The sequence below is a fragment of the Aspergillus glaucus genome (assembly GCF_001890805.1).
Source record: "Aspergillus glaucus CBS 516.65 unplaced genomic scaffold ASPGLscaffold_9, whole genome shotgun sequence".
Lineage (NCBI taxonomy): Eukaryota > Fungi > Ascomycota > Eurotiomycetes > Eurotiales > Aspergillaceae > Aspergillus > Aspergillus glaucus.
Genome location: NW_019170461.1, coordinates 517760 through 539643, shown reverse-complemented (window position 1 = coordinate 539643; position 21884 = coordinate 517760). Strand labels below are relative to the sequence as shown.

The window sequence follows — 21884 nt, the reverse complement described above, 5'->3', positions numbered from 1 at the left end:
CAAGCAATATATATACGACTCTACTATATTAAATTGTGGATCCAGATCGAGTCCGCCGTCTCATTCAATGTTCTTGACGCTATATTCGGCTGTCATCACATCGGAGACCAATATAATGCCGACATCACCGGAGCTAGTACCTCGAAACAGGCTAGCTTCCCGACCATTGACAGGTCTTGTTGTATGCGATGGAAATGAACTATCAAGAGCTTCCCTGACAGGTTGTATTAACCGCAAACGCTCGCTCGGACTCGCCAAGAGAACCAGGTTTGGCAGGAAATAAAAGCAGCGGATGTCCCTAAGCTTGTCCGGTTCTTCAGGCACACTTTCAACGGAGTCTACCAGAAACAATGCGGTCCAGGTTTTTCGGCATTTCCTTACTCCCTCTATGCACGCAAGTCGCATCCGCGGCTTTCGGGATCACGGATAATGATGACTCCTATGTGATCGACGCTGGCTCTGCCAATCCTTTGAAGTTCACTGTGGACCGTGGGAGCTGCGATATCACGTCGATCAACTACTACGGCTCCGAACTCCAGTACTCTGGTAAAGGATCTCACATTGGGTCCGGCCTGGGAAGTGCGACGGTATCTGCTACTCAGAGTGGTAAGAGCATCTTGGAAAGAAAACAATGGACTGTATAGAGATTTCACTAATGTATCAAAAAGGTGAATATATCAAAGTAACGTGTGAGACGGACACGTTGACACAGTACTTTGTGGTCCACAATGGCGACTCGGTCATCCATATGGCAACCTATATTACTGAAGGTAGTTTTTGCAAATTGGTTGACATGTGTGCGGATTGTTTATTCTAACATGCCATAGAACCATCGATCGGAGAATTGAGATGGATCGCTCGTCTCGACCCAGACCTCTTGCCCAACGAGGAGCCTTTCGGCGATGTATCCACTACCGGTGGTGGAGAGGCCATCGAAGGATCCGATGTCGTAAGTATCTCGGCGAGGGAGGCGAAAGGATATTCTAACAGGACCGCAGTTCTTGATCGATGGAGAGACCCGAAGCAAGTTCTACTCCAGCGAGCGCTTCATTGATGACCAGAGACACTGCGTCTCCGGTGATGACCGCCGTATCTGCATGATCCTGAACCAGTACGAGAGTTCGTCTGGCGGTCCTTTCCATCGGTAAGTGAGCCTAGATACAAATATACTACACAGTATCTAACATTACCACAGCGATATCAACTCCAACAACGCCGGTGACTCCACCAACCTCTACTGGTACATGGTATGGTAGCCGCCCATTAGACCCTTTTGCAATGCTGACCGCTGTAGAACTCTGGCCATGTGACGACCGAGGACTTCCGCGTGGGTCTCCATGGCCCGTACTCGATGTACTTCAGCCGTAGCGGAACCCCCAGCACCGATGTCGACACCTCTTTCTTCGCGGACCTCGATATCCAGGGATATGTTGCGGAAGAGGATAGAGGGACGGTCACTGGTACTGCGTCGGGGGCCGATTCTAGTATTGATTGGGTTGTTCACTGGTAAGTGACTGGTATCCCTGTCACGAGAATGGGAAACTCATATTGTGTCCAAGGTACAACGACGACGCACAGTACTGGACATACACCTCTTCCGATGGCAGCTTCACCTCTCCAGCCATGAAGCCCGGAACCTACACCATGGTGTATTACCAGGGCGAGTTCAATGTCGCAGAGACCGAAGTGAAAGTCAGCGCTGGTTCAAGCACATCAAAGGATATCTCCGGATCTGTTACGACCGGAACTACCATTTTCAAGATCGGTGAATGGGATGGCCAGTAAGCTCACAATACGCCGCTCTTCTGTGAAAAAAAAAAAAAAAAAGGCTCTCTAACATTTCCAGACCTACCGGATTCCGCAACGCAGAGAACCAGCTCCGCATGCACCCCTCCGACTCGAGAATGTCCGACTGGAGTACCGGCACCTATACCATTAACAGCTCCGAGCTGACCGACTTCCCCATGGCCATCTTTGATGCTGTGAACTCTCCGGTGTCGATTGAATTCGAAGCCACCTCATCGCAGACCGGTGCCGCGACACTGCGCATCGGAACTACGCTGTCTTTTGCTGGTGGTCGTCCTCAAGCTACTGTACGTGCATAACCAATAACATGTTGCCAAAGACCTAGAGCTAATGAGACAGATCAACGATTACTCCGGAGATGCCCCTTCCGCCCCGACAGACCTCAACTCCCGCGGAGTCACTCGCGGTGCGTACCGCGGCTATGGGGACGTATACGATGTTTCGATCCCTGAGGGGACGATTGTTGAGGGTATCAACACGGTTAGTACTTCCTTCCGAGGCAATACATAGAGCACTGCTAATGCGCGCACAGATCAACATCACTGTCATTTCCGGAAGCTCCGGGGACGAGTTCCTCAGCCCTAACTTTGTGAGTCGTGCTTCCTATGGTCTATCGTATACCAAGCTAACAGGTATTTTTGCAGGTCTTTGACTGTGTTGAGCTTTTCCAGTGATCATCGATCCCGGCAGTTAGGATATATCGGTTTCATTGATTTCTATTTATGGTATTTATCTGGACCGGATGTTTCATGTTTTTGTCTATTCCAATTTACAGTTTAATTAAATCTCCAAAATTTGCTCCTCCAGAAGGATGCCCATACGACCAATAATGTGCTCATTTCGCTATATTAGAGGACATCAAGCTCCCCTGATACCCCTACTCTCTTTTTCCGACGGTTCGAGAAAAAGTAAATGACCATCTGTCCTGCGGTCAGGATTAGACCTGACACAATAAGAGCAATCATGATCACCAATCCTCTAGGATAGCTGGCAAGGGAGAATATTGTCAGTGCATCGGATCTCAAGCTGTCCGGACTATCTGATAACGCACCCTGTCGAGGACTCGTCCTTGCGAAAGATTTGTTGTCCTCCCATGAGGCCACCTGTTGCAGTCATCACAACTCGGGGGAGGTTAGTACAGTGATCATTGACAGTCAGATTGTATAAGGTGGGACGGGACATCTCTTACACATTCTGGAAGGAGTTTCAGGTCAGCATATGCCTCTTGAGTAAAAGAGAATTCTGGGAGAACTCACGCTACACTAATACTCCGCTCCTCCGGACTCTTGCAATTCATCTGAATCCACGAGTTATGAATCGGATGGTATCCAACCGCCAGCCCATTTACCGTCGTCCATAGCCCGAATCGTCCCCATTTCCCAACTCGCGCTTGAAGGCATCTCAGAAGAATCACCGCAATCAGATAGCAGGTAATAGCCACCATCACAGTCAGGCCGCGTTGCTTTGTTCTATCGCTCAGCCACGCGAAAAACAAAACGACGGGCAGGGTGATAAAGTTTCCGATTGCGGCTAGCGCATTCGATTCGATGCGCGAATAGCCCAGGGACATGATGATGGTGGGCGTGTAGGTTGTGAGCGGACTCCATGTTGCAAAGACGCAGGCTGTAGCGAGGAAATGCGGCCATTTTTGGACGTTGGTTAGTGTTTTCCATACGACTTCGAGGGAGATGTGCTGGCTTTGGCTGGGAGCCTCTTGGATAGTGACATCGCTTGGCTGCTTTTCTACATCTTCCAAGACATCGCTTTGAGCGGGTGTGTTTGTTCGGATGTTTTGTCGTTCTGGGAGGAAGGCCAGTAGCATGATTCCTACCAGCATCGACCATATACCTTCCACTGCGGGAAATTAGCGGTTGAAACCAGAATCGCAGCGAAAGCCAAAGACCGTACCTAGAAAAATCCACTGCCAGCCTGATAATCCACCCTTTCCGTCCAACGTTAACAACGCGGCACCTAGTAGCGGCGAAACCGCAGTACCCCCGAACATCCCGAAGAAGAACACCGCGATGCGCTTCGTGAGCTCCTCTCTCGTATACCAGCATGATAAAGTGTACATCGCACCAGGGATGTACCCGGCCTCTGCTAACCCGAGGAATGTCCTCGTGACAAGAAATCCAGATCTATTCTGGACAAAGATCTGTAGCGCGGCCATGATGCCGAATATCAGGACCTGCCCGCCGATCCACCATCGTGGTCCGATCTATATCAATTAGGTCAGCTGATATTTCCACATATTTAAAACGTGAGTTGGATTCTTTACTGAGTGCAGGATTATATTCGAGGGTATTTCAAGCACAATCACGCCCAGGAACATCAGCTGGTTCCCGAGATTGATTGTACTCTGGTCCACATTGATGGCAGCCGCGAAACCGCCGGTTAATGCGCTTGAAATATTCGTTCGATCCAGTTGATAAGTGGCAAAGCCGATTAAGAGAAGAGGGAGGACCTGGAAGTCCGCTCTTGTCGAGTGTTAAAAAGCTGGTTACGCCGGATGCTAACTGGGGACGTACATTCTGCGAATTTGTCGATGGTTATCAGGCCCCGTAGTCTTGGAGTTTGAGATACAAGCCATCTTGAAGCATGTCATGGGGTATTGAAGGTGTTCAAATGTTGAGAGGTGACTTAATTTTTTTTATCCCACTTGGTCGTAGGGACCTTAGAGGCTATTTCGATGATGTTCTGCAACCTTGGTGGTGATGGTGTCCATTCATTGTGCCGTGTTGACTCTGTGGTGCAGTATACGGCAGATTCTATATTCAAAGCATGAGGCTGAATCACGGGCATATCCAGACCCTTATCCCGAGTATTGGAGGTAAATTGAGTGATAGGTACCGGAAAAAGAATCCGGAAGAGACCTAACCCGACCTGTTGTTCTTGCAGATAATCACATGCGAACAAGACTACCATATTATGTCTGAGCAAGAATGTCGAGAAAGGGACACTGGGGCATAGGGCGAGACAACTATGGCCCAAGTCCGTCTTGGCCCTGGCTTGATCGATCCCCCGATGCCCGAACGGATCAATGCTTTTGACAGCGGGTGTTCCCGGAAAACCGGTTCTTGATCTCCTTTATCTCCTTGTTTGCTCTAGACTTCTCCTTCTCAATAATCGTTACAGTGAGCATTTTATGAAACCACCTCTCCTCGCTCCAATGCTGGAGGGGGATTGAATGATAATTTGCGACAGCCCAAGAGCGGACCGACCGCTACCCGTTAGTCCTACAGACAATATGACTAGCGGGCCACATCTGAACAAGAAAACTGAAAAGGGAATGTCGGCAAATGGAACACATTGACCATTGACCCTGCATCGATCTATCCATTCATGGTGATAAGATCAAGCTTTTTCAGTAGGTGTTCGTCCGAGAACCGGTTCCCAATTGGACTAGCGAGTCGATCACCGCACTCCGCCGGATATCACATTGCCCTAAGATTCCTGTGGATCCTCAGCTGAAAAGGATCTCAATTTAAGATCCTCATCGCACGTCGCTACTGCACGGATCATCGCAACCATTGTACTGATCTTCGTTCATAGGATTCCTTTCTGGGAGGATTTTCATCAGCCCTGACCTGTGCCTCGGTGCGGGCCGAGGCTGAAGGGATCATGATTTGGATTGGAAAGGACTAGAGGGGGGTCTTGACTCAGTCTGTGCTGTGTGATCCGGATAGGATTGCCTTGTTGTTGATCCGTGCAGGAACTAATGAATCCATTCGGCTTCCGTGTGGGGTTACTATTGCAATCATACTATTGCAATGAATCGATTGACTCGGTGGGATTAAGTTATCATGAACCCTTCTATCGACGCTAGTATGCAATGCGGTATGTCCATCACATTCTGCATTCAGGTTTCGCGCGCCTGTGGATTTCCCCTGGACCCGAGAATCCGTACTTTGGTCGGGATGCTCAAGTATTTAATCGGGATATCAGCACAGCATGAATACTGGACCAAGTTTCAGCATCCTCTCAGACACTCAAGACCCAAAGGATGAAGTTCCTGGCTGCATCTCTCGCCGTGTTGGCCGGTAGTGCCAGTGCTGCGCGCCAGTCCAACCCTGGCCATCGTACCCTCTTTCCGGCACACCCTCCGGGTCACGATGCCAACCACCTGGATCATCTGGTTCCGGGGTTACAACAAGCCCTGCACTATCGGGAAGATGGCAAGACAGGTACAGTATATCCCTTAGCCACGTCTTAACCGATTAAGGAGACTAACCGATGGATGATAGAACACGATGTCTCCTCATTCGGACACATCCTGTCGACTTTCAATTACCCCACGGTCCTCCTCGATCACTCATCGCACGTAAAAGAGGTTGCCTGTCGCCCCAACGGTCTAGACGTGTGCTTCACCAGTGATGAGGCCAAGAGCCACGCAGAGGAGACATGGAAGGCGAACCACGGCCCTCTTCTCCTTGGTACTAACCATGCAGGCTGCGGTGACTATGACACCGGCATGCGGACATTCTGGAAGGTCTCCTCTATCAGCTTTGGCTCTTCTAAGATGAAGAACCGATGCGCGCATGTCAATGCCACCGAGCTTCCCCTCGAGGACGCCATGGATGAATTCGAAATGGACTTTGGCCACTACGAAGAGGCACTCCAGCAGAGAGACCAGAGAGCAGCACAGCGCAATAGCCTGCGTCGACGCGACGCTGCTATCGCTGAGGACGATACAGTCGACATCACGGATGATCCAGACAAGCTGGCGAGTTTCTTCGAGGAACCTATCACGGAGACCTACCCCGATGCGCCCGAGGCCACACCTGCGAACTATAACGGCACGGTGACGCCAATTGACAAGCGTGCCATGCTGCAGGAACGTGGATTCTGGGACTGGATATCCAATGCGGTCAAGGTAAGTGTTGCATCATCTCTTCATTGACCTAGAGGACATTGTTGACATGGCACCTGTAGACGGTCGCGAATGCTATTGTGGACGCTGTTGAAACAGTAGTCAACGTGGTCAAGAAGGTCGTCGAAGTCGTCATCGATGCGGGTCGGGAGATTGGCAAATTCATCCAGGACCCCTTGGGCTACGAATGGAGTCTCGGAACGAGCGTTGAGCGGTCTTTCAATCTCGGTGGTTCAGGCACTACTCGTGTGCCCACGAGCTCTGGATTGTTTGGCGAAGGCTCGGGACTGGTGATTGCAAGCAGCGGGATCATCCCCGCCAACATTAGCTGCGAGAACTGCTATGCGCGGGGCGAAGTCTCGTTCAGCGGCCGTGTCGCAGCCAGCATCAGAGACGGCATGAAGGAAGGATACCTGCAAGCCGGAGCAGGATGGGACTCGCGGTTGGCGCTGGCAATGACGCTGCAGGGCCAGTATAAGCTGGAGGCGTTCAAGAAGGAGCTCTTGGCGTATAACCCGACCCCCCTTCAGATTCCGGGTTTCCTGTCCATTGGTCCCCAGATCTCGGTCAGTGCGGTGATCGATATCTATTTCCAGGCTGAGGCAGACATCCTCATCGGCGCCAAGTTTGAGATCACCCCCGGTAAGGCACGACTGGACTTCCTGGACGGCAGCAAGACGGGGGTCACCGGATTTGAGCCCAAATTCACACCCATCGCCAAGTTCCGTGGTGATCCCAAGTTGGGTGTGACGTTGGACTTCGGTCTCCCACTGGCGCTAGAATTCGGAGTCGACGTTCTCAATGGCAAGTGGAAGAAGACAGTAGGCCTGGTCGACCAGCCCTCATTCCTGGTGAACGCCAAGGCCGGAGAAGATGAGTCCTGCAAGGGAATTACGCTCGGACTGGCTGTACAAAATTATATCTACATCAGTCTCGAGCTGCTAGGCCTGTATGACCACGCCATCGACACCAAGACCCTCTGGGAGAAGCCACTGGGATGTGTTGGAGAGAAGACCACCTCCAAGGATCTCAAACGCCGCGCCCTGGAAACGAGAGATGACGGTGACGAGGATGAGGATATCAAGGATCCCAAAATCGCGGTTGACAACAAATTCTCGAATGGAAGCGTCTCGACAAAGCCCCCCAAGATCGACCATGTCCCGGTTGATGTTGACACCGTGGAGCCGGTGACTAAGTTCTCGTACGATAACATTATCACCGACATGAACCGGACTGCCGTGCTCTTTGCCGGTAAGGAAGACCGTCTGTACTTGGCCCCGTACGGCGACCCTGACACCGCCGCTGGATCGCCCTTTGCCAGTCGTCCCGATGCAAGCGACGTCGTGATCATCGGTGATATCTACGGTGGATACCTCAACTACAACCCCAGCGAGATGGAAGCGACTGGTGTCAGCAACCTCCGTTCTTCTCGTTTGACTGATGTCCCTGTTGGTTCCAAGTTTATGTATGTCTCGCCCCCTTCCCTCTCTTCAAAACTGCCAAACTAACAAGACCACAGCACCCTCGCAGAAGTCCACACAAGTGAGCTCGAAGACTCCCCCGCCATGTACGTGGGAGCGATCGAAGACCGGTTCTACGCCCTGGCGACATGCAGTGTCATCGACATGGGAACACGGATGTACGTTGTGGATGCTAAGAGGGACGGATTAAAGGACCTGAACAACAACGATCTCGCGGATTCGATTGTCGCGGGTGATGTTCGCGGCTGTCAGTATGTGTATCTGACGTCGTACAGGAAGGGGTTGAAGTTGGCTGAGTAGATGTGTATGTAAATTGCTTTATGGAGCATTATAATTAATAATTTTGACTGCGGGGATATCTACTTGAATGTTCATAATTGTGTGTATTCTTTATTCTTTATATGCTGTATCCCGTACATCAACCGTTCCTTTCAGATACGTACATCTTCTTTGAAAATATTCACTAGATGGCTCTGTAGTCCTTTATTCACTTCTTCTTGACCATATAGCTGGCCAATATTTTCTATCATTCTCATGAATTCCTCAACCCACTTCTATATATACGTCCAGAGTCGGGGAGACCAGGCTAATCATTATGGACTCCATGGTCGATTTTTACTATTTTCATGAAATATATACGTCCTCTTCATACGTCCTTTCTTTGCGTCAAATATCAGAGCCATGGCAGAAGAGCCCATATATACCCCGGGAAAAATCCCGATTCTAAAAAATCACGCACAGCGCCATCGTTCGACGAAACTCCCATTTCCAATTCCAAAGTGCCAAAACGAAAAAAGCAACGAACTGGATATATGCTCCGTTCATACGACTTGTATACAGAACACCATCGATGAAACATTCGCAACGAGCAATCGGCCCACGTGTGTCTTAATCCGCATTCAATAATTTCGTAGGCGAACTTTGGTCGTGACTCTTGCGGAATGACAATGACACCCATCCCCCAAGGAGAATGTTAGAATGCATAAAGTCATGGCATTATAGATGTATGTACCCCCCGTCTATAGTTGACCAAGGCATACTGATCCAGCGAGGTAAAGCAACAAAGACATTTCAATCTAGTCTTTGACGGTGGATTCGCACTTCACCGATGTCGGTTATTCAAATGCAACCATACAACGCAACCTGCGAGGTTCTTATCCAAAAGCAACACCCACACGGATGAGCGATCTGTGTCGGACGAGAGCTATACCGGTGACTTATCAATGCCTAATTATCCAAGGACAGTGGCCACACGTCAGCGAGAGTTCGGAAAGACATGGGCCCACAATGATTGCTGGGTTCCCCCCCCCCCCCCGAGATCAAGGGGGATTTAGTCGCATTGTGTTGCATACTATTCGAATTGCCTGCGAGATACAGGAATTACTGTGCGATCCATGATGCGGGTGATGCGAAATGTACAACCGCAAACCAATGCTGAAAGGAAAGTCCTGCTGGTAATTGGACATTAGTATATATTCTGATATATCCTCTGGAGAAGCTTTGAGTGGCATATTCTGCTTGATGGTTTCAAGTTGCTCATAGGTTCATGCTGTACTGCAAGTACAAATTGCTAGTCAGTATGCCAATCCCTCACGAGACGCAACGCCGTGGTACGAAGTTCATGAGATCGAGGGCACCCAGAACAGAGTCCATATTGACTTCGACGTACGTCAAGCTACTCCATATCGGAATGATGTACAACAACTTGAACAGGGTTTGTTTGTCAGATCTATGTATATCAACCCGGATAATCCAGTTACAGTAAAGGCTTGAAGTTCGCCCTTCCCTCCTATATTCAATGACTGGAACATCTACAACTCTCCCGGAGGCTACCATCTACATCGCATGCAATTGAATACCGAAATCCAGTGCCTTGTGGCTTGCTGCGCAAATTTGGGTATTGCAGCGAGAAAGGAACAGTAAACCAATCAATTGCAGAAAATCACCCACTTTTTCAATCAATGTCTCTGGACTATTTCCAGATTTATCCACCCAGCAATGGTCTCCGCGGTGATAAACGTCCCTTTCAAGCGCACACACCGGCCGCCTGGCACTGCCATTTGTCAAAAACACGAGAGCGGACTCTGCGTGTCAGTCTCTATGCGTGGTCTGCCTCGCGGTGGAATTTTGTTTGAGCAAGAAATCAAAGCCATACTAACGATAGTTATTTTGAGGATATCGCGCTGAAGTACGCACATCCTTCGATATGGCACTATCCCGGGGTTTAGCCAATCCTTAGCTTATGGTACGTATAGAGATCTGTGGAATATATGGTAATTTCCAGAGATACCTGCAGCACCTACGGTAATTTTGGAAAACTACAGCACCAAAGTGGCCATAAAGACTGGCTTGACTAACTAACTGGTGACGTGGTTGGTAATCCAACTAAAAGCATCATGCTAGAAACCTTTATAGAGCTGGAAATTACAAAGACATAGAAGGTTTGCTGGGTAAGACAGCTTTTGGTGAATTTATACCTGGTTGCAAAATTGAAGATTAATCCATGAAGCAGAAGTTGCGAGACCTTGACTGGCCTGACTGCTTGGTGTTCTCATATTGCACATATCGAGCATCACGAGTACAGTAACCAACGAATAATATATGGCGCGGAAATGACACGCGAAATCGGCGAGGATCGAGTGAAGCATCTCAAAAGCTATGGAAATGGCTTTATTTATGCCTCAAACGCGGAGGTGCTTTTAGAAGGTGGATTCAACGCTGCCGTGGAGAAGACAAACAAGGCAGTTCGACGGTGAATTAACCACGGGGAACAAGGACGAAAGCAACACGCAATAGTCCTCTCGGCTGACAGGATATCTCGCAATGCACTGTTTGCATTTTTCTTGCAATAGTGCTTCAACTAATCTTCCTGCGCAGACAACCAACCCGGCTTGCCCGGGAGTAGTCAAAAATCGACCAGACATGTTGCTGTCACAGCTGGCGCCGGACAATGACTTGCTGCAATGTATATCGCAAATCCAGAGCAATGCATACTTCACGCCAAAGAAGGCGTTCCTCCAGTTGATAAGGTACTACGACGTGCCTCTTGACGTGGCCCGCCAGCTATACACTGGTAAGTATTCTGATATCCAAAGAAAAGTCAGATACAAAAGGAGAGAATACACTGTACTTACACCGTTCAGGCAGCAAGATCGAGGCCTCATTCTCAGGTGTCACGTACAAACAAGTTGCCCCGGCAGAAAAGGCGACAATATGAAGCCACTGCAAGTGTTTGCATCGCGCATGCCTCGTTCTATCTTCTATGACATCCTCGGAGACTTCGACGTGGCCATGAGCCAATTCGATCCACTGCAAGTTCAAGAAAACGAGGAGGTACGCTCGCGATTCATTATGGCGGTTAGTACATAGCAGCTAGATATTGACCCAAGAAGTATAACTAATAACAAATAGTTGTTCGCTCACATTGTCGCTCGTTGGTTCTTCTGTAATGAACAAGTGTGAAGGCTCGTTTGAAAGCAACATCACGAGGAAGGGTTGCATCAAACACCACTTCACAATTTTTGACACCGTGAGTGTCATCTCCGTCGAGGTGAAAAAGGCCTTGGGCGGCCACGATCTGGACATGAAAGGCCAGATCCTGGCAGACTGTGCGGGTATGTTGATCCTTCCAGTCATTCAAGCAGTAAGCTCACATAGACCAGCCTGCGAGTTCGCGAACAGGAAGGCCGGGCAATAGACGCCAGTCCTGGCTGTTCTCTGCGATGGCAATGTCATGGAGGTTTTTGTGTATTACTCGGCAAGGTGTGAGGTATACATCTCAGGGTGGATGGCAGCGACATCACCCGCAAACATCGGATAGGCCACGTCCATACGCAAAAGTAACAACCTTCGCGTCTTATTTGCTTGAATTTCCCATGGCTAAAAATAGCGACGATGCCATTTTATAGCCGTGGATGTGTTCTTCGACTGGTTCACGATGGCGTTGATCCCTGACGCACGGGTCATTTAATAAGGGCAAAACCAAAAAGCGCCAGTCAACAGAGAACCGACAGATGGCAATAAGACTTGCTGAGCGTGCACACGCGCAAGGACACAAGGCCGCAAAAATCGCCCAAGCAAAAGACTGGCACAAGACCGAGTGCCTCGCAGAGGCTGTGGTGGCATTTCTAAAGCAGAGGTTTCCTTGAACACCACATCAACTGATATCCATTTGGACGCGATCCTACGCTACAGTAGGTATTGCGGTTTTGATCAAATAGCGGACAACAAGCGGCAAGCTTACTCGACAATTTCCGATGGTTTTTGAACAGCTGAGAGATGAAGCAGACGATGTTTGATCGTCCATACTAAAGTTCAAGCCACGCAGACACTACAACAAACACGATGAATAACCCGAACATCCAAACCGACCGGAACCGTTAACCGAATCGGAAAACACCAGACTGCTCGCTTACCAAAAGCAAGTCGGCCCCCTAGGTTGTGGCTGATATAGCAAGCATTCAGAGCTAATCCAGCCTGCAAAATCTTCCTGAGCGATGCGGAAAACTACTGAAACCTTGTGCGATAATCGATCTTCATCGTTTCTGTCCAAGTGAACTAACTACGATTAAACAGAAGGAAGAGATCCACGGCCACAACTGCTTTTCTCGCGCGAATGGAAGCAAAGACTTCTTATGTGGGAATGAACGGCGGATGGGGTTAAGGGTCTTGATAAGCCACCCCTTGCAAGCGTTGGTAATGGACTTCAGGATCTACAAAACGCTGTGCAATAACTTTTTTGTATCGGGATTTATTCTCGCTCTCGATCTACAGATATGCAAGCTCTCAGCGATGGGCTTGTGCCAAGTGAACTGTGGGTGCTGTGTTGGACTGGTGTCAACGGAGCTCAGTTTGTGTATTTGTCTGGGAAGTCACTGTTTAACATGCTAGGAGTCTATTTGTTTGGACAATAATAGACAGAATACACACGACCGCTCCAGCTGTACTTCGTCTTTAGTATCAAACATATGCTCTGCTAACTAACCTTGAACAACCCCAAAGACATCAACCCAACAATCCCAACCATCCCCACCAAATTCCCACTCATAACCTCCCAAAAACACCCTTCCCAGCCTCCTTCTCATCACGATCATGAACCAATCTCCCCCGAACCCAAACCTTGCTCACATTCCGATCATCGCCGTTCCATACCCATTTATGTACCTTCTCCGTCCAGTTCTCCCAGCCGAAGATGTCGACGTTGCTTGCGCTTCCACTGTTCTCACTCTTTTCAGGAGAGCCCGTACCAGAAGCAACGGCAGGGGCAAGTTTCAGACTGCCGAGCTGAATCATCTGCGCATCCCAAAACATCCCCACCTCAAACCCTCCAATCTCATCCCCCATATCAACGACATCCGCGCCACCCCTCGTAGCCAAATAAAGACTCTCCTCAACGCTAAGATTCTCCCGTCCTTCTTTCACGGTATTTGCGTTCTCGCACGTATCCCCGTCCCGTACTGTATGGCGCAATAACCGCGAGATGAGAATCGCCTGCCGCACACTTTCCAGAATACCAGGATTATACCCACCGCTGACATCAGTACCAAGACCAACTGTTATCCCGGAATCACGCAAGACACGCACGGGGCATAGGCCAGAGCCGATGGCGGAGTTTGACACGGGGCAGTGGGAGATTTTTGATTTCCTAGCGGAGACTACCTCGCGTTCCTGCGGGGTCAAGTGGATGCCGTGCGCGAGGATTGTGCGGGGTGTGAGCAGGTTCGCTTTATCGTAGACGTCTGCGTAGTTTGCAGAGTCGGGGAATAGTTCTTTGACCCAGGCGATTTCGTCTTTGTTCTCGGAGATGTGTGTTTGGATGTGTAGCGGGGGTTTGTGCTCCGCTGCTAGCGCGCCTAGGTCTGATAATGCTTGCTCTGTACACGAGGGCGCGAAGCGGGGCGTTATAATCGGTTTCACGAGATTGCCGTTCGGATCGAGGGATTGGATGTGTGCGATGTTTGCTTTCGTTGCGGTCACGGATTCACCGGCGGAAGTATCCCTAAGATCAGCTGGACAGGTATTTTCGTCATCCATGCACACCCGTCCGATGAACGCTCTTTGGCCACGGTTGTGGCACAGACTCGCTAGGTAATTCGTCGCGGGGACGTGGATGGTCGCGAAGTAGCATGCAGACGTTGTTCCATGCGATAACGTGCGGGAGACAACTTGGTTATAGGCCATTATCGCCTTCGGGGGCACACTATCCGGTACTTTACGATCCCCGTACGCTTTCTCAAGCGGGAAGGTATACTTCTGTAACCAGTCCAGTAACGTCGAAGACCCGAACAGCCCGGAATTCGGATATTGCGGGGCGTGGATGTGCGTGTCTGTACTTTCTCATCAGCACCCTCTCATCAATCACCAGTGGATATAACGTAGGCATACCAATAAACCCCGGAAAAAAGAACTCATTCCTCTCCTCCCTTGCGCGAACCACCTTCACCTCATTCCCCCATTTCCTACCTTCCAGGAACTCCCGGAGATCATCTTCACTGCGAACATCCCAGTTATATCCCTTGATCTTACCGTCATCAGTCGATGCCCAGAGGACGCCGTGGCTGATTTCGAGGGTATGAGGGCCGTTCAGGCTTGTTTGGCGGGGGAGGTGGATGAATGTTCCGAAGAAGAGAGTGTATGTTGGCGTGGCCATCTTCGTATTGTTTGTTTGTTTGGTGTGCAAGTGCAATGGCAATTCCGGTGTTGAAGGATGAAGAGAAGAAAAGAAAAGAACAAGTGCTGAAAAATTTTCCCTAGACTTCAGCTGGAGGGGTATCTCTCTATCTCCACATGCACCTCAGCTCAGCTCAGGATAAGATACAGTGGTATGCAATAAGTGTCCGCACCCCCCCCCCCCCCCCTTTTGCCGCCTAATTGACTGCCTCAACCTCCGCCCACCTCCGTACTCTATGTATATTAGTATGTATATTAGTATGTATATTAGTATGTATATTAGTATGTATATTAGATGTAACTATGTATATTAGCGGCAATATATAAGCGGTCAATGTTGGCAGAAAAGGGGGGGTGCGGACACTTATTGCATCCCACTGTAGATCTACTGATAACGATAACGATAACGATAATATGCTTTTGCGATTACCGAGTACTGTACAGTATGTTGAAGTCGAAAGGAAATACAAAGCAAACAAAAACGCCACCCATGTCTATCATGACCATGTTGAATCAATCGTACTACAATCATCCACTCATAACCAGCCCAGGAACAATATTAAAGAAAATGTTGAAAGCCGCCAAACGCATGCATGTTGAAAAGAAGCAAAACACGGGTATCATTAATCGGTCTCCTCGACGGGGCCGCATGTGCAGAAGAGGTTCTGGTCACCGTAGGCTAGACGTATATGTTAGCATATCATTCAATTCTGTAAAATAGGGGGAAAGCTTACCATCATCCAACCTGGTAACCGAAGGCCAGAACTTCTTCTCCAATAACCACGACACCGGGTATGCAGCCGCCTCACGCGAGTACGGGCGATCCCACTCACTAGTCAACAGATCCCGCTGGGTGTGCGGCGACATCTTCAGCACGTTACCCTCACGGGGCTGCTCACCGCTCTCGACAGCGGCAATCTCATTCCGGATCGAGATAAGAGCATCGCAGAACCGGTCCAGCTCAGCCTTGTTCTCGGACTCCGTAGGCTCGATCATCAGTGTGTTAGCCACGGGCCAAGACATGGTGGGTGCGTGGAAACCGTAGTCTTGCAGACGCTTGGCGATGTCAATAGCCTCGACGCCGCAGGTGTCCTTGAACTTGCGGACGTCGAGGATGAACTCGTGTGCGCAGCGGCCGTTGTCGTTGGTGTAGAGGATGGGGTAGTGTTCCTTGAGGCGGGAGAGGATGTAGTTGGCGTTGAGCAGGGTGATCTTGGTTGCGTGAGTGAGACCCCGGGCGCCCATCATGTTGATGTAGTTGAAGACGATAGGGAGGATGCTGGCGCTACCCCAGGGGGCGGCGCTAATGGGAGGCGAGGAGGCCTCTCCGCGCTTCGACTTGAGGTGCTCGCTTGCGGGGTGCGAGGGGAGGAAGGCACGGAGGTGCTCTGCAACACCGATAGGACCGACACCAGGACCACCACCACCGTGGGGAATACAGAAGGTCTTGTGCAGGTTCAGGTGGCAGACGTCGGCACCGATCTCACCAGGCGAGCACAGACCAATCTGGGCATTCATGTTGGCACCATCCATGTACACCTGACCACCGTTCTGGTGGACAAGTTCACAAGCCTCCTTGACACCAGGCTCAAAGACACCGAATGTGCTGGGGTAGGTAACCATGAACGCAGCCAACTCATCCTTGTGCTTCTCGCACTTGGCCTTGAGATCAGCCAGGTCCAGGTTTCCGGTCTTGGTGTCGCACTTGATGGTAACAACACGCATACCGGCCATGGCGGCACTAGCCGGGTTGGTGCCGTGGGCGGAAACGGGAATCAAACAGACGTTGCGCTTAGATCCACCGTTCGCCTCCTGGTACTTCTTGATCACACGAAGACCAGCAAACTCACCCTGAGCACCAGAGTTGGGCTGCACGGTAACCTCAGCCATGCCGGTGATATCCGCAAGCTGCTGCTCCAAGTCGTCGATCATCTGGATGTAGCCCTTGGCGACGTCGGCGGGCATGAAGGGGTGGATCTGAGAGAACTCGGGCCATGAGATAGGCATCATCTCACTGGTAGCGTTCAGTTTCATCGTGCAAGATCCCAGGGGAATCATCGAGTGGGCGAGCGACAAATCCTTCGACTCGAGGTGACGGATGTAGCGGAGCATCTGGGTTTCTGAGTGGTGGGTGTTGAAAACGGGGTGAGTGAGGTAAGCAGAGGTACGCTCGAAGGTAGCAGGAACCGGGGCGATGCCAATGCTCTCATCCAAGCTGACTTCAGCCTTGGAGCCGTGGGTAGCGAACACATTAAGAACAGCCTTCAGTTCCTCGCGGCCGGTCGTCTCGTCCACGGAGATACCGACCTTCTCGGGGGCGACGTGACGGAGAAAGATGCCGTTCTGACGAGCAAGGGCGACCAGAGCTTCAGCGTCCTGGCTGTTGGCCAATTGAACGGTGATGGTGTCGAAGACAACACCGCCATCAGCGGCGTTTGTCCGGACGGGAACGTTGTATCCCAATCCGACAAGCTTCTCACGGAGGACATTGGTCATGGCCATGATACGTTGAGCGATAGCCTTCAGACCAGCAGGTCCGTGGTAGACAGCATACATAGCGCTCATGTTGGCCAAAAGAGCCTGGGCGGTACAGATGTTGCTGGTAGCCTTCTCACGACGAATGTGCTGTTCTCTGGTCTGCAAAGCCAATCGCAGGGCAGGGTTGCCCAGACGGTCCTTGGAGATGCCAACCACACGACCAGGAACCTTGCGCTTGTACTTGTCGGAGCATGCGAAGAAGGCAGCGTGGGGACCACCGAAGCCCATAGGAACACCCAGTCGCTGGGCGTTTCCGAAAGCGATGTCAGCACCAAACTCACCAGGAGCCTTGAGAACAGTCAAAGCCAGCAGATCAGTGGCAACGCTGAAGGTACCACCGGACTGGTGAATGGTCTCTCCCAAAGACTGGAAATCGTAGACACCACCTTCGGTATCGGGGTACTGAGCGAGAGCACCGATCAAACTGTCACCCTGCTCCTTGACCAACTTAAAGTCGTCGGCCAAGACATCACCAACAACCAGGTTAATGCCGAATCCTTCCGCGCGCGAGCGCATCACGGCGATGGTCTGCGGGTGGCAAAGGTGCGAAACAACGAAAGCCTTGTTGGGCTTCTTCTGCTTGGAAACAGGAAGGAGAGCAAAGGACATGGTCATAGCCTCCGCAGCAGCGGTAGCCTCATCCAGAACCGAGGCATTGGCGAACGGAAGACCGGTCAAATCCGTAGTCAAAGTCTGGAAGTTCAGCAATGACTCCAAACGACCCTGACTGATTTCCGGCTGGTAAGGCGTATAACTCGTATACCAAGCCGGGTTCTCAAGAACATTGCGTTGAACAACCGGAGGAACAATCGTAGGATTGTAACCAGTGCCAAGATACGTCTTCCCCGACACATCAATCTGCTTCCGATACGTCTCCAACAACTTCAACATATCCGTCTCCCCGACACCACCATGCACATTATCCCGCTCCAGCTTAATATCCGCATTCGGATCCGTAACTTTCAAATCCTTCTTCGACAAAATGTCCGCAGGCAACACCTGCGCGACAAACTCATCCAACGACGCCACCGGAGGATCAAGCTTCGCCAACATCTGCTCCGCCGCGTCTGGTGAAGGGCCAATGTGGCGTCTGGGGAAGGTGTCTAGCGGCTGGAACGCATCCTGGAATTGAGGCTCGCCGTGCTCGGCCAATGTGCTCGTGTAGACTGCCCGGCGGGGTGGCTGCTGGGAAGGCGTGTGCAGGGTACGACGGCATGCGTTCAGAGGCGACGGAGTGGTTCTCCGGAGGGCAATTGGCGAAGGTGCGCTGCGCAATCTAGGCGCGCGCAGGGCCAGCTGGCGAGTGCCTCTCAAGGCGTACCAGGAGGCAGCCATACTGGGGAGAATTAAGAGTCCGTGAGGACTAGATAAGAGGTCAGAGGGGTATAGACGGGAGACAGTAGCTTGCTAGATCAGGGCTCTGTCAATGGCACAACGTCAATACATGAAGAGTGAGGAATGATTGAAGAAGAAGAAGAGAAAAGAGTGAGAAGAAGAAGACGTGCCACAGAAAAAGAAAAGAACCAGAAGAAAAATCCGTCCGAAATGAAATCGCGAAGGTTTGTCCCTCTTTCTTTGCCCGCGGCTGTACGGGGAACGTACCGGAAAACCACGATAACGTCACAATCCCGCCAATGGGAGTACCGCAAACCCCGGCGGAGGCGGTGGAATCTTCCCCACAATACGCGGTTTTACGCCTGATAACGATAAGCTCGCCACTTTCCCGTCGGAAAAGAAAATCCTCGCGTCCGCGGAATGTTCAGAGTAATCACGGGGAAGATAAGATGGCATGGGATTCCCAGATCGAGTGTCCGGAGTACAGGATGAACAGATACAGATAGAGATCATACATAGTACTCCGTTTGTATACAAATACATAGACCATCTGCAGGTTATGCAGCTTCCTGCAGCAGCTGAGCGCAAATCCTTATCGCAGAAACGAACTGTCACGTCGCACGGTGCGTGCTTTTGCAGCTCGTCGGTTTACAAGTATTCAAGGCCAGAAGATCGGAATAGGGATATCTCACAAGTCGTCATTCCGGGGTATGGAGTATCTAGGGTACATCGAATAGAGTGACCATCGCTACATTGGTCTACCCGTGGATATATTCGCTCACTGCGGTGGGAGGTCCAAAGTAATGGAAACCGCATTGCACAAGCTTATATTAATTTAACGCGTTAGATCATGCGCTCGTAGGTACAGAGTACTCTGGCAAGCAATAAGAGAAGGAAACTAACGCGAGGGAACCGGTTTTCTAAAAGGCTTATATTGGCATATGGTGGTCTTCCTATTCTGCAGCATAGAACAACTGTGCTCGATGCACGGTCCAATCTATCCCAGCCCTATATAGTATATCGAAAGTCTGGTGCCCCTTCAATAACCCGCTTACCACAGTCTGCTTGCTTATTACAATACCGGAACCACACGCTGAGAGCCGGGACAATGGCCAGGATCAAGAGATTGCATCTGTTACAACGTCAGCACACATCGCGCAAATAACGAGACAGAAGGAATATAAACTCACGCAATGGTCGTCCACATCCCCGGCCTATACTCCGGCGCATCCTGCGACCGAAATGCTACACTACTCACAATCCCACCAATACCCCCAAACCCGACCAGCGTGGCACTGGACAGCGCACGAGTCCATTGTCCTCGAATGTTGTTAGCTTGGTATGCCATTGTTGCCGGGATATTTGCATTCGATCCGGCCACGGCGAAAAACACGCCTGTGTAGCGAGTGGCATTTCCCGTCGCAAATCCCATCATAGGCAGGCCAAGGATGCATAGCAAAGCGTTGAATGCAACAATGGCTCCTCGCACACGGTACTTGTCTCCTACCCATGCACCAGCGAACATGACGATACCGGCAAAGCCGTAGGGTGGTGCGACTAGGCATTGCGAAGCGCCGATGTCGTAGCCCATACCTTCACGAAGGATGATTGGGAGGAAGTACGCGATGGCATAAGTGACGGCAGTGACACAACTGGATGGCATTAGCGCTGAAGTGAAAGATAGTTGAGTGTGTTCTCACAGGAAAATCATCGCGAATCCCCAAATCTTCAAGTCCAGAGCAGGCTTCAAGAACCGCTTTAGACTGAATGGCTCAGAATCACCATCGGAGCGGTCCCGATTGATACGTCGGACAATGAAGGCACATTCTTTCTCAGTCAAGAATCTCCATGATTTATGTGCTCTGTCTGGGAAGTCGACTAGAAAGACCAATGCAAGGATGCCTATCACGCCGGTGATCACTCCTTCCAAGACGAAGATCCAACGCCAACCTTCCAACCCTTCGCGACCATCGGCTTGCATCAGTCCGAAGGCGAGAATACCAGACAGTGCTGATGCTACGCAGCCGATCAGGTAGAATATAGAAAAGCGTTTTTGAACATCGTCTGTCCGAGTTAGCCGGTAGGTCTGTAAAGCTGGTATTGAATGGACTCACATCGGACGTACCAACTGGACAGAAGGTACACGCAACCGGGAAAATAGCCTATGAGAAGAAGGTCAGATATAATCGAGCTGACTCGAATTGCATCTCTGGGTTGAGATACCTGCTTCCAGGAGACCGAGGAGTATACGACAGACAAGCATGTCCTTCCAATTCTTCGTGAAACCCATTCCCTAGCGAGGGTATCAGCTTTCTCTTCATCGATCAAAGGGACGATATTCTGGTACATACGACCATAATCGCAGCCCATGCGACGATGATGCTTCCCAAGAAGTAGGTAGGACCCAACTTCCTCGTTATCACGGTCATCGGAGGCTGAAATATGATATAGGGGACGAAGAACATAAGAACCACGAGAGACTGTCATGGTATTAGCTTGCAATAGGCCAAATGTAGTTAACATACATACATATCGATATCCGACATCCAGCGCCAGATCTTTTGTCATGCTATGACGGGTCAATTCACCATCATTACAACACATAGCAATTTTTCTCACCCAGCCACAGCTGCCATACTCAAGTTCGTCCGGTCCATCAACGAGATACAATATGAGAGTCCGGTCATCGTGACCAGTCGTCGATCGATGCGATGAATTATCTTGCGCTGTTCCTGGTAGGTGTACTCTTCATCGTAGTCGATATTATTGAGCGCCGGCTGGCCGACATCTTCGATTTTCTCGTCTCCCCAGTCCTTTTCGTCTGCTCTCTCGCTACTTGCGTTCGTCATTTTGGTTGATATTTTGAATTAGTAGGTGAAGAATGATAAAAATTCAACACGATAGCAAAGCCGAACATCGACCCCGCAAAATGCTGTCTCCCCATGTCGACATATATACCCCCCATAAACTCCACCAGAGCTTCCCCTCTATCATCGTACTTCAGAAGCCATGGCAAGCCCAGACATGGACGGAATAGACCGCTGTGCCGCAGCACTACCTCGGACATATCCTGAAACAGTAATGCAAGATAACCGTCTTTGGTACTTGATACGACGGGGACATGCGGCTAGACCGTCGATCCGGGGTAGAATGCGGGGAGAGACGAATCTAACGTCGAGACATAT

The 21884-nt window shown here is 50.5% G+C and overlaps 7 protein-coding genes across 7 annotated transcripts; 3 read left to right on the top strand and 4 right to left on the bottom strand.

The window, feature by feature from the left end:
- Positions 1-350: 350 nt before the first annotated feature.
- Positions 351-2480, top strand: rglA (putative rhamnogalacturonase B; the record flags this gene model as incomplete). The annotated part of the gene is made up of 11 exons (XM_022543480.1): positions 351-606; positions 669-770; positions 828-949; positions 999-1144; positions 1196-1247; positions 1295-1506; positions 1560-1781; positions 1847-2093; positions 2146-2286; positions 2339-2395; positions 2451-2480. The coding sequence occupies 11 exons, from the start codon at positions 351-353 to the stop codon at positions 2478-2480; spliced, it is 1587 nt and encodes a 528-aa protein (XP_022401402.1).
- A 174-nt stretch (positions 2481-2654) lies between these two features.
- On the bottom strand, positions 2655-4396 carry ASPGLDRAFT_74104 (uncharacterized protein; the record flags this gene model as incomplete). The annotated part of the gene is made up of 6 exons (XM_022549718.1): positions 2655-2793; positions 2858-2927; positions 3070-3660; positions 3715-4024; positions 4085-4281; positions 4324-4396. 6 exons carry the CDS (start codon positions 4394-4396, stop codon positions 2655-2657), a joined length of 1380 nt encoding a protein of 459 aa, XP_022401401.1.
- A 1413-nt stretch (positions 4397-5809) lies between these two features.
- Positions 5810-8457, top strand: ASPGLDRAFT_66233 (uncharacterized protein; the record flags this gene model as incomplete). Its single annotated transcript, XM_022548995.1, has 4 exons — positions 5810-5990; positions 6051-6679; positions 6739-8141; positions 8196-8457. 4 exons carry the CDS (start codon positions 5810-5812, stop codon positions 8455-8457), a joined length of 2475 nt encoding a protein of 824 aa, XP_022401400.1.
- A 2913-nt stretch (positions 8458-11370) lies between these two features.
- Positions 11371-11854, top strand: ASPGLDRAFT_35181 (uncharacterized protein; the record flags this gene model as incomplete). Its single annotated transcript, XM_022544526.1, has 3 exons — positions 11371-11490; positions 11615-11771; positions 11820-11854. The coding sequence occupies 3 exons, from the start codon at positions 11371-11373 to the stop codon at positions 11852-11854; spliced, it is 312 nt and encodes a 103-aa protein (XP_022401399.1).
- Positions 11855-13200: 1346 nt separating this feature from the next.
- Positions 13201-14806, bottom strand: ASPGLDRAFT_35180 (chlorohydrolase family protein; the record flags this gene model as incomplete). The annotated part of the gene is made up of 2 exons (XM_022544525.1): positions 13201-14483; positions 14542-14806. The coding sequence occupies 2 exons, from the start codon at positions 14804-14806 to the stop codon at positions 13201-13203; spliced, it is 1548 nt and encodes a 515-aa protein (XP_022401398.1).
- A 565-nt stretch (positions 14807-15371) lies between these two features.
- Positions 15372-18863, bottom strand: ASPGLDRAFT_170593 (glycine decarboxylase subunit P). The gene is made up of 2 exons (XM_022542718.1): positions 15561-18863; positions 15372-15505 (listed from the first exon to the last, which is right to left on the bottom strand). Exons 1-2 carry the CDS (start codon positions 18697-18699, stop codon positions 15450-15452), a joined length of 3195 nt encoding a protein of 1064 aa, XP_022401397.1. The 5' UTR covers positions 18700-18863; the 3' UTR covers positions 15372-15449.
- Positions 18864-19208: 345 nt separating this feature from the next.
- Positions 19209-21683, bottom strand: ASPGLDRAFT_170589 (putative phthalate transporter). Its single transcript, XM_022542717.1, has 8 exons — positions 21319-21683; positions 21229-21268; positions 21051-21179; positions 20923-20992; positions 20814-20861; positions 20400-20763; positions 19890-20351; positions 19209-19831 (listed from the first exon to the last, which is right to left on the bottom strand). Exons 1-8 carry the CDS (start codon positions 21546-21548, stop codon positions 19708-19710), a joined length of 1467 nt encoding a protein of 488 aa, XP_022401396.1. The 5' UTR covers positions 21549-21683; the 3' UTR covers positions 19209-19707.
- Positions 21684-21884: the final 201 nt, after the last annotated feature.

Excerpts from the sequence above, each read along its gene's own strand:
- ASPGLDRAFT_170593 (XM_022542718.1), bottom strand. The coding sequence starts at position 18,699 with ATGGCTGCCTCCTGGTACGCCTTGAGAGGCACTCGCCAGCTGGCCCTG. Across the intron at positions 15,506-15,560 it reads GGTTACCAGGTTGGATGATG|CCTACGGTGACCAGAACCTC; the intron begins GTAAGCTTTCCC and ends ATATACGTCTAG.
- ASPGLDRAFT_170589 (XM_022542717.1), bottom strand. The coding sequence starts at position 21,548 with ATGACGAACGCAAGTAGCGAGAGAGCAGACGAAAAGGACTGGGGAGAC. Across the intron at positions 20,862-20,922 it reads CCTCGGTCTCCTGGAAGCAG|GCTATTTTCCCGGTTGCGTG; the intron begins GTATCTCAACCC and ends TTCTTCTCATAG. Across the intron at positions 20,352-20,399 it reads GGATTCGCGATGATTTTCCT|TTGTGTCACTGCCGTCACTT; the intron begins GTGAGAACACAC and ends AATGCCATCCAG.